The sequence below is a fragment of the Xiphophorus hellerii genome, chromosome 19 (assembly GCF_003331165.1).
Source record: "Xiphophorus hellerii strain 12219 chromosome 19, Xiphophorus_hellerii-4.1, whole genome shotgun sequence".
NCBI lineage: Eukaryota > Metazoa > Chordata > Actinopteri > Cyprinodontiformes > Poeciliidae > Xiphophorus > Xiphophorus hellerii.
Genome location: NC_045690.1, coordinates 3,328,220 through 3,340,985, shown reverse-complemented (window position 1 = coordinate 3,340,985; position 12,766 = coordinate 3,328,220). Strand labels below are relative to the sequence as shown.

The window sequence follows — 12,766 nt, the reverse complement described above, 5'->3', positions numbered from 1 at the left end:
TCTACATGTGTTTTTTACTTTATTTTTCCACCTTTGGAACAACAAAAACAACAAAATATTACAATAAGAATAAAATAATAATCTATGAATATGTAAGAATAGTTCTACATCACAATAAATCTTGTAAAGTGATCACTGAAGATGAATTGTTCTTCAATATTTAAAAAAGGAGGAAAAATGTTTATTTTTCTAAGAGGGTGACATGGCTGCATGTAAAATTTGCATGAAGTTCTGCAGCCGTGCCTTTAAGGTCTGAAGACAGCTGAATAATTAAGCCACACCAAACCCAGATCCAAACTGGCATGCAAATGCAAAAAGAAAAGAAAGAAAAAAACTTCATGCACCCATTTCCTGTTTTCACTAAAAGCGAGAGCCTGGAAAACTCCGACGGCAAGTCAGAAAAAACAGGAGGAAAAACAAATCACCTTATTTTCCTGTTTATTATGAGCGACGGGACAGAGAGGAAATGACATCATCAGGAACGAATAAATCAGTTTTACTTACATCACAGCTCACAGGACGTTCATCATTAAATTACTGATTATAGACATTATAAGCAAACAATATGATTAACAAGACTGATGTCAGATGAAACAGTTTTTATTATTACAGGTACAAATATAATCCTTTAGGTTTAAAAAACAATCTATTAGGATCTCACTGAAAAGTTCATTTATTTAATTATCTCAAGTGTTAATTCTGGTTATTTTGGCATAAAGTTAATAAAAACCCCAAATTTCCCTGAATATTTTAATATTACATCAGACCAATAGGAAATGATTTTTTTTCACTTTTATTTTGAAGTATGCAGACAGGAAATAGGCAAAAATATGGCGTGCAAGTCATGAAGCCAAGGTTGTTGTTAGGGAATAAATAAAAATTTTATTTCCACTGGCAGATTATTTCACTTACATTTTTTCCATGTTATAAGTAAAATAATCTGCCAGTGGAACCTGAACTTTTTCCATTAATATAAAGGAATTATTGACTTAAAACAAGATCTTCTATTTTGCTGAAGTTACTTATAAGTTAGTTTTGTCTTATTTCAAGTGTATTGAGATATTTACTGCGCAGTAAAATAAAAATACTTTGTACTATTTTGTGTTTTTGCAGTTTTCCAAGTCAGCGGTGTTTCTGCATTAAAGCCTCTTTTTAAATTGGTCTGATGTAATTTTCATATATTGTGGGTTTTTCATTAGCTGTTAGCTACATTTGTTATATTAAATGAACAAAATGAAACCCTTAAAATGCATCATGCTGTGCGTAACGCATCTATTTTCACCAAAACTCTGCAGTTTTTACAGAAAAAATGTAATAATTTGTCCCTTGGAGAGGAAAATAGGTTTTCGTATCATTTTATAATATTAATTAAAAAGCTTTGCTACTCAAGACTGCATAATCATTTGTCTTAAAAAGTAAGTTTGCACTTTAGAGAATCCCTGTTACTGCTGAAACTAGAATATTTCATTTCATTTATGGTCTAGAAAAACCAAAAATTGAACATTAGAGGGACACAGGAGGAAAGTTACCTCAGCACTCTTGCGGCTCTGTAAGATTTGTTTATCAGAGTCCTTACTGGCGAAGTATCTGGTGCATCCTCGGTTCAGGTACTGCAAAAACAATCCAGAAAAAAACTGTTCAATAATGTCAAGATTAGGAAATATTAAACTCATCGTTGGTGAGAAATCCTGATTGATTTATTGCAATATTATTCTGAATAACTAGAAGAAAACGGCCTGACGAAGCGGCTTCTGCTGATGTGGAAGAGGCGTTGGGGATTTGATGCTGGTAAACATTTACAGGAACAGCCGGAGGCGGGGTTTGCTCTGGTCTCAGAACAAAAATAAAGAATCACTTTTTATATTTTAAATAGCTGAACTGAAAATATTCAGTCATGAAATTAGAATGTCAGTCGACACAATATTGGTTGGCTACAAAATTTGTCTGCTAAGTTTCTGGATAAGTTGCATGGTTTTCACAGGTTTTCACAAAAAATAATCTGAAACGTGCGGTGTGCATTTTTATTCAGATTCCCTTAAAGCAGCGTTTCCCAATTCCGGTCCTCAGGCCTCCCTGCCCTGCATGTTTTAGGTGTTTCCCTTCTGCTACACACCTGGATTGAATATATGGGTGATCAACAGGTTTCTGCAGCACTTGATGGTCATGCAATCATTTGAATCAGTTGTTCTTGAATAGAGGCACATCTAAAACATGCAGAGCAGGGGGGCCTGAGGACCGGAATTGGGAAACGCTGCCTTAAAGCTTGCATATACTCAGGCACAGCTATTTTGTGAGCTGTGCGATTCACATGACTTATTCCTTCATTTCCCACAATCCCACTTAATGCTAGTTTAACGAGCTAATTGGACGTCTAGCTCCGTTTCTTCTCACCTGTCAGTCACAGTCTGTGTCCTTATTGCAAGTAGCTGCACCAACTCTCAAACTAAACAAGGTATTAAAGCAATCATAAGAGTAGCTTTGTGTTTTAATTTTGGGTTTGCATAAATGTGGAACTTAGGTGTGGACAATTAACTTGGAGTGCCATGCCCATGATGAAAAATGGTTAAATATGCAATTCCCAAATATATTGCATATTTAAAATCTACTATTTTCCAAAGTAGATTGGACAGAAACAAAAACTTTAAAAAACTTTTGATGCATAAAGCTCGTAGAGACGGATCCCAAAATAGTCGCAGTGATGAAATCTGCTTATCTGTGGTTTTAAAAAGACCAAACATGACAAACTTCAAGGACATGAACACTTATGTAAGAAGCTGGTTGTTGCACACTGACCCTGAAGTTATCGGGCGAGTCGAGGTGTAACGTCTTCTTCAGGTCCTCAGACGCCCCGGCACACAGCCGGTAGAAGATGTGGTAGTTCCTCTCCTCGTTGCTTTGCATACAGATCCTGGATTTCTCCAACAAGTAATGGGAGACGAATCCACCCACAACAGCGTTCTGGTGACGCACAAGACAAGTTTTACAGCAGGTGTGTTGATGAATAATCACCTAGACACTGCAAAAATGCTAAATCTCACCAGGTATTTTGAGTTTAGTTTCTACCGTAAATATCCCAGTACACTTGAAATAAGACAAAAGAAACCTTCTGAGTAACTTTTCAGCAAGGTAGAGGAGCTTGTTTTAAGTAAATAATTCCTTATATTGATGAAAAAGTAGTTCTTATAAGTTAAATAATCTACCAGTGGACATTTTTAACTTATAATATGGAATAAACATCTTGTTTCACTTAGCACTATTTCATCAAAATTAAAGATTTATTGTGTTAAAACAAGCTCTGATACAAGTTCCTTGTAAGTTAGTTTTGTTCTATTTTAAATGTACTAAGATATTTACACTACAAATTAAACCAAAAGTTCTTTAAATGGAAACAAAACTGAAGAAGTCATCCTCACTTACTTTGTCATTGAAGTGAATTTCTACAAACTTCCCAAACCGACTGCTGTTGTTGTTACGGACAGTTTTTGCGTTTCCGAATGCCTCCAGAAGGGGATTTGCTGGAGCATAAAGTGTAAAAATCACAGTGAGAATTACTCCAAAAACACACATAATCCAGCAGTGACGTGGTCATGGATTACCTTCCACAATTCTTTCATCAATATCTTGACCACTGCCATATGTTGTTGTCAGGTATCTGCAGGATGAGCACAAAGCAGAAAAATAAACACAGATGGTGGTTATGCAAAGCATGCTGGGTAATCAGCTGCACAGTCAACAATGAAGTTAGACATGATGATATTATTTATTATGTTTATTAAGTATTGAAGCAGTAGTTTTATGTCTTAATGTTGGATTTGTTTTCCCAACCTCAGATTTTCTAATTTTGTTATTCATGTAAGTAAATTTGTCTTTGTTTGGTTTGCCGGTTTACAGTCTGAGGAAGAACTTCACATCTCAGGTGATAAAACTCTAGATTTAAAATCTAGATTTTGTTCTCTGACTGACAGAAAAAAAAACATCTGTTTAAAAGTTTTTTTAATCTTTAAAATGTCTAAATTGTTAGCTTCATGAGAATAAAAAGTTTTTATATTTTATAACAAAACCTTCTTATTAAGTATTTTATTGGATGCCATTTAATGAAGCACTAGAACTAATTTGTTGATTGTTAAAATTTGTTTATAAAAATCTGAAATGTGTGCCATGGTATTATTATTTTCTTAAATTCCACTTTTTCCGTTTTTATTGTTCTGAATTCCTTTTTAATCATATTTATTAATCCAAAAAATTAACCAAATATGGTGGGAATGAGGTCGACCTTTACTATAATGAAAATATAGCAGATTTCTTGAACATTAAGTGGTTTTAAAGGTGTTAAAAAGTGTTTCAAATTTGTTTTTCTAAAAATGAACTCAAACATTGTGAGTTAAACTAAGAATTTCTCCTTTTTAAAAATGGTTTATGGTTAAACTGAACACCAAAGTGTTTGTCAGATAAAAAAACTTTCAAAAAGTAAAAGTGTGTTTTATGTACTTAGGAGACTGGCAGATTCAAATGGATTTTACTTAAACACAAATGCAGTTTAATCTTCAGATTTGTATTTGTTCAAATGTTTGAAAACAAACTATTTTCCAATGCACTACTTTCTTTATTGGTCTGCAGCACAAAATAGAAATAAAATGCATTAAAGCATTTATACACTCAAGGTAAAAATGTTCTGAAGGTCATGAATGGTTTTATGAAGAATCGGAAAACTGTTTTAAAAATAACCTGAAATAAATCAGAGCACAACAGGAAGGAAAGAAAGAGGAAATACCTGAGAACAAACTTGGTGTTTTCAGTTTTTCCAGCTCCAGATTCACCAGAAACGATGATGGACTGACTCATCTTTAAAACCTTCATGTCCCTGTAGGTTTTATCCGCTACAACAAACAAAATGGAACACTGATTGTGTCATTTGCCATCCATGCAAATCTATGAAATGAAATAATGCATTTATGCACTTATGAAACTATAGTGCAGAACATATAGAACAAGTTTATAGAACTCAAACATCGGCGTGTGAAGACTTTCAAAACGCATCCGTCCTCCTTCCTGCCTGTTTCTGCTACGTGGACATTCAGTGTCATCCTCGTTGAGCAGGAAGTTCAAAGTTTACACGGCGTTTTTGCAAACATTAACCTGCAAGGGGTCAGTCTGACAGGCGAGTTCTCACCTATAGCGTAGACGTGGGGTGGCAGAGTTCCCAGCGACTTTCCTTGGTACGACTTGATGGCGTCAGGCCCGTACAGTTTCGGTACGTCATAGTAAGGATTAACGGCTATCAGGATATTCGCCACATACGTCTGCAGGAGAAGCACATGCATGGTTAGAGCCACTGCAGATGCATAATTTAGATTCCTCAACAAAAAACAATAACAGAAGTGAAAGAGAGAGGACTGAAAGCGAGCAAGACACACCTTCTACCGTTTTTCATGTCTTGAATTTTTCATCTACCAGCTGTTTCTAATTTCCTAAGTGAGTCAGTGAGGTAAAGGCAGGGTTTCCCGGTCTGACCCGGGTCTGACCTCCCCCCAGTACCACCTGGAAGTTCTTCCCAAGGGAGTCAAGGATGGAGATCCTGTCTCTCTGCTCTGCAATCTGCTACTTAACCCAAGTCAATACTAACATTTTTGTACAATAATAACAGCCTATGTGTATGTAAAGAGAAATTAATACCACATGTTTGTCATTCATTCAGGCTGCAAGAAAGCAAGAGAGAGCAAGACTTCAACAGATAACAGGAAGGCTAAACAAAGCTGCCTATTTTTAATGATTTTAGCTTATTTAGTTTCTATTAGTCCACAGAACTAAATGTTAGCAGCAAAACATAGTCAAAAGTTAAAGTCCATCATTTTCCACATGGTTCATTTTGTTTTTGATCCAAAAACATTAAAATTGACAAATATTTATATTATTTTTGCAACATTTTGTCTCCTCCATTACTTTCAAGGACTCCACTGTAAACACATGAAGACTGTTTTTCATGATCTAAATGATTTTGTACTGATATACAATAGGTTCTTATTAACAAGCTAGGATCTTTTCTAACTTTTACATTGAAAGAACAGCAGCAGAGAAACTTATCTAATATATACTGTATATATATATATATATAGCAATGCAAGACATGCATTTTTTCAAAATTCTCTTCATATTTTTCTGAATGTTGTGTTTTATAAGGTAGCCATTTTTCCAAGAGGTGAGAGTTTGCTTCTTATAAAATACTTAAAATAGAAGGAATGTGATGAATCTCCTGAATTCTGCTCTTATATTCTAGTTATTACAGAGAAATCAGCACCAACAGATCAAAACTTTGAAAAATATGAAAAATTTGCCACAGAATCCTGATCTATTAATCGTTATAGTAAAACATAATATTTTCAAGGCTGTAAATTATAGACAGAAGTAAAAACATACATAGATGTAGTCCTTATTGTACCGAACTCTGACATTGTTGAGAAGAGTGGCTTCATTTAGGTACATGAGGGAACCTGAACACAGAGAAAAAAAAGAACAATTCAAGTCAAATTATAGAAGAACAAAGTGAAATTTTTAAAACTGGAAACGTACAGTTGTCATCGACGTGTTTGTTGACATCATCCTCTGCTGGGAAGACTTGGTTCATAGGAGCCAGAAACGTCTGAAATATGAACCACAACATTTACACCACGACATTTACAAGAAAAAAAACACAAGGTGTGTTTGGTTCACTTATGCAAAAAATATTTACCATTTATTAGATGCTACACTGCAAAAACACAAAATATTAGTAAGTATTTATGGTGAAGGCTCTAGTGTTAATATGTCAAATAAGTCAAAACTGACTTACAAGTAACTTTTCAGCAAGATAGACGAGTTTAAATCAGTAATTTTTGAATACTCATGAAATAAAGTACTAATTCGCTGGCAGATTATTTCATTTAAAATATTTTTCCCCCATGTTATTAGACATTTTTTATTAATATGAATAAATTTTAACTTAAAACAAGCTGCTATATCTTGCTAAAATTTACTTGTAAGTTAGTTTCGTCTTATTTTAAGTGTAGTAAGTAGTAGTAAATACTTGGTAAGATTTTACATTTTTGCAGAGTAGAAAACATATTTATTGGGGCATAAAAGCCAGATGTGTGTTAAGCACAGAGAAGATCAAATCAATCCGGCATAAACATGATTGATCACGCTTAAAGACGGCTGTAATGACGTTCAATGCCGCATGGATGTGTTAGTTACTGCTGCTCTGCTGCTTTGTCTCTGAGTCTGAGTCAATGGAAATAAACTCAATGGAACAAGTCGGCTGTGAGAGAAACAAGGGGAGACATGGCAGCGTGATGAATAATTTGGAGGGAGAGCAACAGGATCTGAACACCTGACTGAGTCGGTGAGTGGACTGAGTGAGGAGCCGATGATGATGATGACCTGGGCCGGCCCAAGGCATGTGCAAGTTAAGCAGCTGCTTAGGGACTCTACACCACCAGAGCAAAAAGCTAGCGTGATAAAATTATCTCTGTTTTTGAATAACATTGAATAATACAAAATAAATGCTATTACACATGAAAAAAACTGCATTATTTTTAGAGTTGGTACTTTTCTAATAGGTTTCTCTTCTAAATTCAGTGTTTAAATAGTTAAAATAATATGGCACACTTTTTATTGGCAGATTATTATGATTTTAATGTTTTTCCCCTGCCGGTGGAACTGGAACGATTTCATCAATATTAATGAATTATTTTCTTCAAACAAGCTTCTATTTTGTGCTGGAAAGTAACTTATAAGTTATAATAGTGTTGTATTTCAGGCAGGCCTGTCACAATAACCAACCAAAAGTTATTGCAATAAACGATAATATTGTTATTTTGAGACCATTTTATCAAGTGATATAATGTTAGTGACATAATAATGCAAGAACACATTCTCAAAGATCAATAAACTTTAAGTTCTAATGAACATTTAACGCTAGAACTTGAAGACATTTTACTTATGCAAAATAAATAAACAAAACAACATAAATAACAAATAAAATACATTTTATTGAAGTCTCTGTAAACAAAATTGTCCTTAAAAAAATGGCCAGTTGAGACCAAAGAACCAGATAGAAAACTTTTGTCATCCACTTTTTGGTAGAAAGAGAAAGAAAAAGAAAAATTATAAATCATGCAAAAGGAAACTGAGAATTTTAATTTACTGTAAGATTAATTGATTTATTGCTTATTGTGACAATTATTCAGGGTATATTCACTGTGTTTTTGAAGCGTATCTTACATACAGAGTAACCTAGAAATGACGAGGGATCTGGTGTTGATTTTAAAATGGGGGACCCACATTACAATTTGCTCAGGGCCCTAAAAATGCTTTGTTCAGCCCTGATGATGATGAAGCTGAACTCATGGGAACCAATGAAGCAGCTCTATTATTAATGGTGACAAATCAATCAAGACAAACATAAATTTTACTCCTACAATATATTTTGGTTTCATAAACTCCATTATATTCTCCATTATATTTAATGGCTTTCCTCCACATCTCTATATTAATGCTTGGCAGCGTAAATCCGGCCGGCTGCACAAAGCTGCATGGTTTATTACCACAGGGAGCCGGCGATCATAAACAAGGGGAGCTTTGTGAGCCTCCTGGAGGATGTTGGCACAAACACAGACACAGTCATCCACGATAACGACTGCGTGAATAACGGCTAACCAATAAAACGTGACGCAGAAACACAGCCGCTAATGAGCCTGCTGACATGTTTCAGGGGATCAGGCTCTAAAACAAAGATGTTTTCAACTTCAAAGGGATTTTTTCATCACACAAACAAATATTAATTATCCTGAAAACATTCCAGCTCAGATGGTTTGCAAATGTATAATTTTCATAGGAGCAGGAAAAGCTGACAGGAAGCAGTAAAGCGGAGGTAAAAAATGCAGAGCCGGCGTCCCGGGAACTTATTAAACAAATTACCTGAAGTAAAATATGTAAATTCAGCTGAGAGAAAGGGATGGTGCTGTTGGATGTTTCTACTTCCTGATCGTTGTCAGTTTGACGTGACATAATCAAATAAAAATAGAAGTACATTTATTTTAATTTTCAGTCATTTGGAAATGTATGACAATTAAAACACAGGAGTTTCCATTAGGTAGAATTTATTTATTATGTAATATTGTTGATTTTACTGATAAAATATAATGACATTCTTTTTAATAATTTCAAGCTGATGGTATTATACAGAAATAAATAAAATTATATAAAATTAACATGTAATATTCAAATTTTCTGATAAATAAAATTTGGGGGTTTTATTTGCTGAAAGTCATAACCATCAAATTTATAATTTATAATTTATTTATTTCAAATTTATAACTGTAAATATTGAATCTGTGTATTTTGTATAGGAGTTTCAGCATTTTTAAAATAAATTATTGATTTTGCTGATGCTTAAACTTCTATCTACAATTCTTTAAGTCAACATTTTGTGTTATTGCCATTGAGAGGAATTAAAAAAATGTTTGTCTTGTTTTTTTTTCAGCATTGTGTGTGGTGGTGTTTTTTTTTTTTTTTTTTACTTGTGGTAAAGTTAAAAATGACCAAAAAGTAAATAATTAAATTAACATCTGGTAGAAAATAGAAATAAACTTTTTTGAGGATATTTTAAATTATTGAACATATCTGCATTTGTTCCATTTTAATGTGTCAAATCTCAATAAGATTATGCAAACATAATCCTTTTTTATTTTTTTTTGCTTTTACGTATTTATTCGCAGCTATTGTACATTTTGCATGTGTTGTTTCTATTGTTCTACTGCAGTTTTTGCCCCTGCTTCCTAGACAAATTTCTCCTACGGGAGACAAAAAAATTATTTTGTCTTATCTTATTTTCTGTGTTGTATGATAGCTAAACTGATTTAGCATAAAATTGTCTGGTGTGTTTGTAGAAAAGCTGCAACACATCACACTCTCATTTTAGGAATAGACTCTGAATTTGTTGTTTTTCCGTATAAACGACACCTTACAGATTAAGTAAGGGCTCCTAGCAAAACATTAAGACAGAATTTAAAAAGATTTATGAAATTATTTAAAGAATAAGAGGCATTTAGCAGCTGCTGTAAACATCAGATGGCTGCAGGTTGTGGACCGGTGGTGACTCAGGTGCAACAGGTGGCCTTCACCTCCTAATGAGCTGCTCTCTCTCTTTTCTCTCTCTCTCTAGGCAACGCTATCAGCTCACCTGCTGCTGCTGCTCTTTACTTATTTATGTTTCTGAACATGCGGTCTCTCGTGTTTCTCCCATTATGCACATTGTTGTGCTGACGCCTTCAAGCCTGAAATCACACTGGAGACTGGCTGAAGGAAAGTTACAGAAATATTTATTCACAGAATTTACTTTTTGGGGAAAATGTTTTCCCTAAATCCATGAGTTTCAATGTAAATTTTCTAATCTTTTCCACTTTGGAGATAAAAACAATACAAATGAACTAAAAAATACAGTTTAAATTATTATATGATATAATTTCCTGTAGTATTGTAATAGTATTATACATTCTGTAGCACAGACCAGGTAAACAAAACAATGGCAAAATTTCATATTTTATATAAGTCACTGAAGCATTAGGAATAATAAATATTCATTATGCAAACTATGCTACAGTTAAATTAAATGCCACTACACAAATACAAAAAAGTTAGAATATAAAAATGTCTAAAAAATGTTTTCTCTTAGTTTTCTGGCATTTAGGAAATAGAAATAATTTTGCTGATTCTAACTGACCTAAAACAAGAAAAAAAAGTCAGTAGCAGCAATTTCAATACAAATGCACAAAAAACTTTGTCGGTAGTCCACTAACGTCGTGAAAACAATTCCTTTACATTAAAAATGCAATTAAAAAATCACATGTAAATACATTTTTTCATGTGATAAGTAATTAAAAAACCGTATCGCGCCAATATCCTTCTATCATTTCCTCTTGTCTTCTTCCGCCAGTAACACAAATCATTTTTTGATCACTTGACTCGTGTGATGGAAAAAAAAAAGTCTTTCCATTCCAGTTTTGTAAAATTCACTAATTTCATAGAGCCGGAAACTTTTTTGACCTGCCGTGTCTCCATTAAGAAAAATGTATTTTCCTAATTCCAATTTGCAGAATTATATCAATTGAAACGCAGCTTGTGTCTTTTTAATTGGTTTATGAAAATATCTTGTTTCAACTGTTCAAAATTTAAGCTTTTAATCAAATGTTAAATTGCACTTTATTACAAAATTGTGCAGTTTGAATATCAAGCACTTTATACAGAAATTAAGCACTTTCCAAAACCTTGAAGCGCCTCATTGAAAACCTTGTATTGACAGCGGAGTGGCGACACTTTTGAGACCAAAGCACTAAAATCAAACCGATGCACATCATCTTTCTCGCTGCATGTTCGGAGCGAAACTTGCTTGAGAGTCACAGTTTGTGCGCAGGAGTGCGATGACCCACCTTGCCCTTCTGGTTCAGCGGTTCTATAGTGAGCGATTCGGCTCCTATGTCAACTATGATGCCCAGCTGGAACCCGTCGGCTGGGGTGGGGCGCCCACACTGGCTTCCCGTCCTCCATGGCTTCACCTCTGCTCAGCCGAGCCGCACCGCTGGGGAGAGAGCGACAGGAACAGGAAGGTGGGTAACAAATAGAAGAAGAACCTGCTTTTGTAGAAATATGCAAAGTTAGACACACAGATTTGCATTTTTTACATCAGTTCATAAAACCAAACCTGATTCTCAGCTTCTAAAATTAACTAACTTCCAAATGCACAAAGACGCTTCAGTCTGTTATCAGAGCTACAAAAAGGCAAAATCTTACCAAGTACTTTTGGTCTAATTTCGAGTGCAAATATCTAAGAACACTTGAAATAAGAAAAACAAACTTCTAAGTAAGCAAGATATAGATAGTAGCTTGTTTTAAGTCAAAAACTCCTTAATATTGGTAAAAATGTGCTATTTCCATTGGCTCATTATTTTACTTATAACAAAATATTTTTCATATATTAGAAATTAAATTATCTGCCTGTGGAACTGGCATACTTCATCAATATTAATAAATTATTCAGCTAAAATAAGCTCCTATATCTAGTTTTGTCTTATTTCAAGTATACTAAGATATTTGCACTAGAAATTAGACCAAAAATACTTAGTAAGATTTTGTGTTTTTGCAGTGCAGTTAATAGTGCCACTCACCAAATTTCTTATCTAATACTAAACAGATTTATATCAGCTTTCTATCCATCCATCCATCCATCCATCCATCCATCCATCCATCCATCCATTTTCTTACACCCTTGTCCCTAATGGGGTCGGGAGGAGCTGCTGCCTCTCCAGCTACGTTCCGGGTGAGAGGCGGGGTCACCTGGACAGGTCGCCAGTCTGTCGCAGGGCAACACAGAGACAGACAAGACAAACAACCACACACACACTCACACCTAGGGAGAATTTAGAGAGACTAGTTTACCTGACAGTCATGTTTTTGGACTGTGGGAGGAAGCCGGAGTACCCTGGAAAGAACCCACCATGCACAGGGAGAACATGCAAACTCCGTGCAGAAAGGCCCCAGGGCCGGGAATTGAACCCAGGACCTTCTTTATCAGCTTTCTATATGTTTCTAAATCACATTTTCTAATATCATTTGACTGCAATCTGTTACGTGAAACAGAAAGACCGCATCAGAGTAACTACTAGAACTCTCAATGATGTCAGCAGTGACATTTCCCAGTCCTTTGCATTAGTTGATTGGGACTGGACCAGCTGCT

The 12,766-nt window shown here is 34.7% G+C and overlaps 1 protein-coding gene across 1 annotated transcript in view; it reads right to left on the bottom strand.

Moving 5' to 3' along the window:
• myo6b (myosin VIb) overlaps positions 1-11,606 on the bottom strand; it is a 42,458-nt gene extending 30,852 nt beyond the window's left edge. Inside the window, 11 exon segments of the mRNA XM_032548121.1 lie at positions 426-434; positions 1,530-1,610; positions 2,794-2,958; positions 3,418-3,515; positions 3,597-3,652; positions 4,772-4,877; positions 5,171-5,300; positions 6,415-6,488; positions 6,568-6,637; positions 11,463-11,540; positions 11,542-11,606. Of these exon segments, the coding sequence (XP_032404012.1) occupies positions 426-434; positions 1,530-1,610; positions 2,794-2,958; positions 3,418-3,515; positions 3,597-3,652; positions 4,772-4,877; positions 5,171-5,300; positions 6,415-6,488; positions 6,568-6,637; positions 11,463-11,540; positions 11,542-11,580 (906 nt within the window). The 5' untranslated portion in view covers positions 11,581-11,606.
• Positions 11,607-12,766: the final 1,160 nt, after the last annotated feature.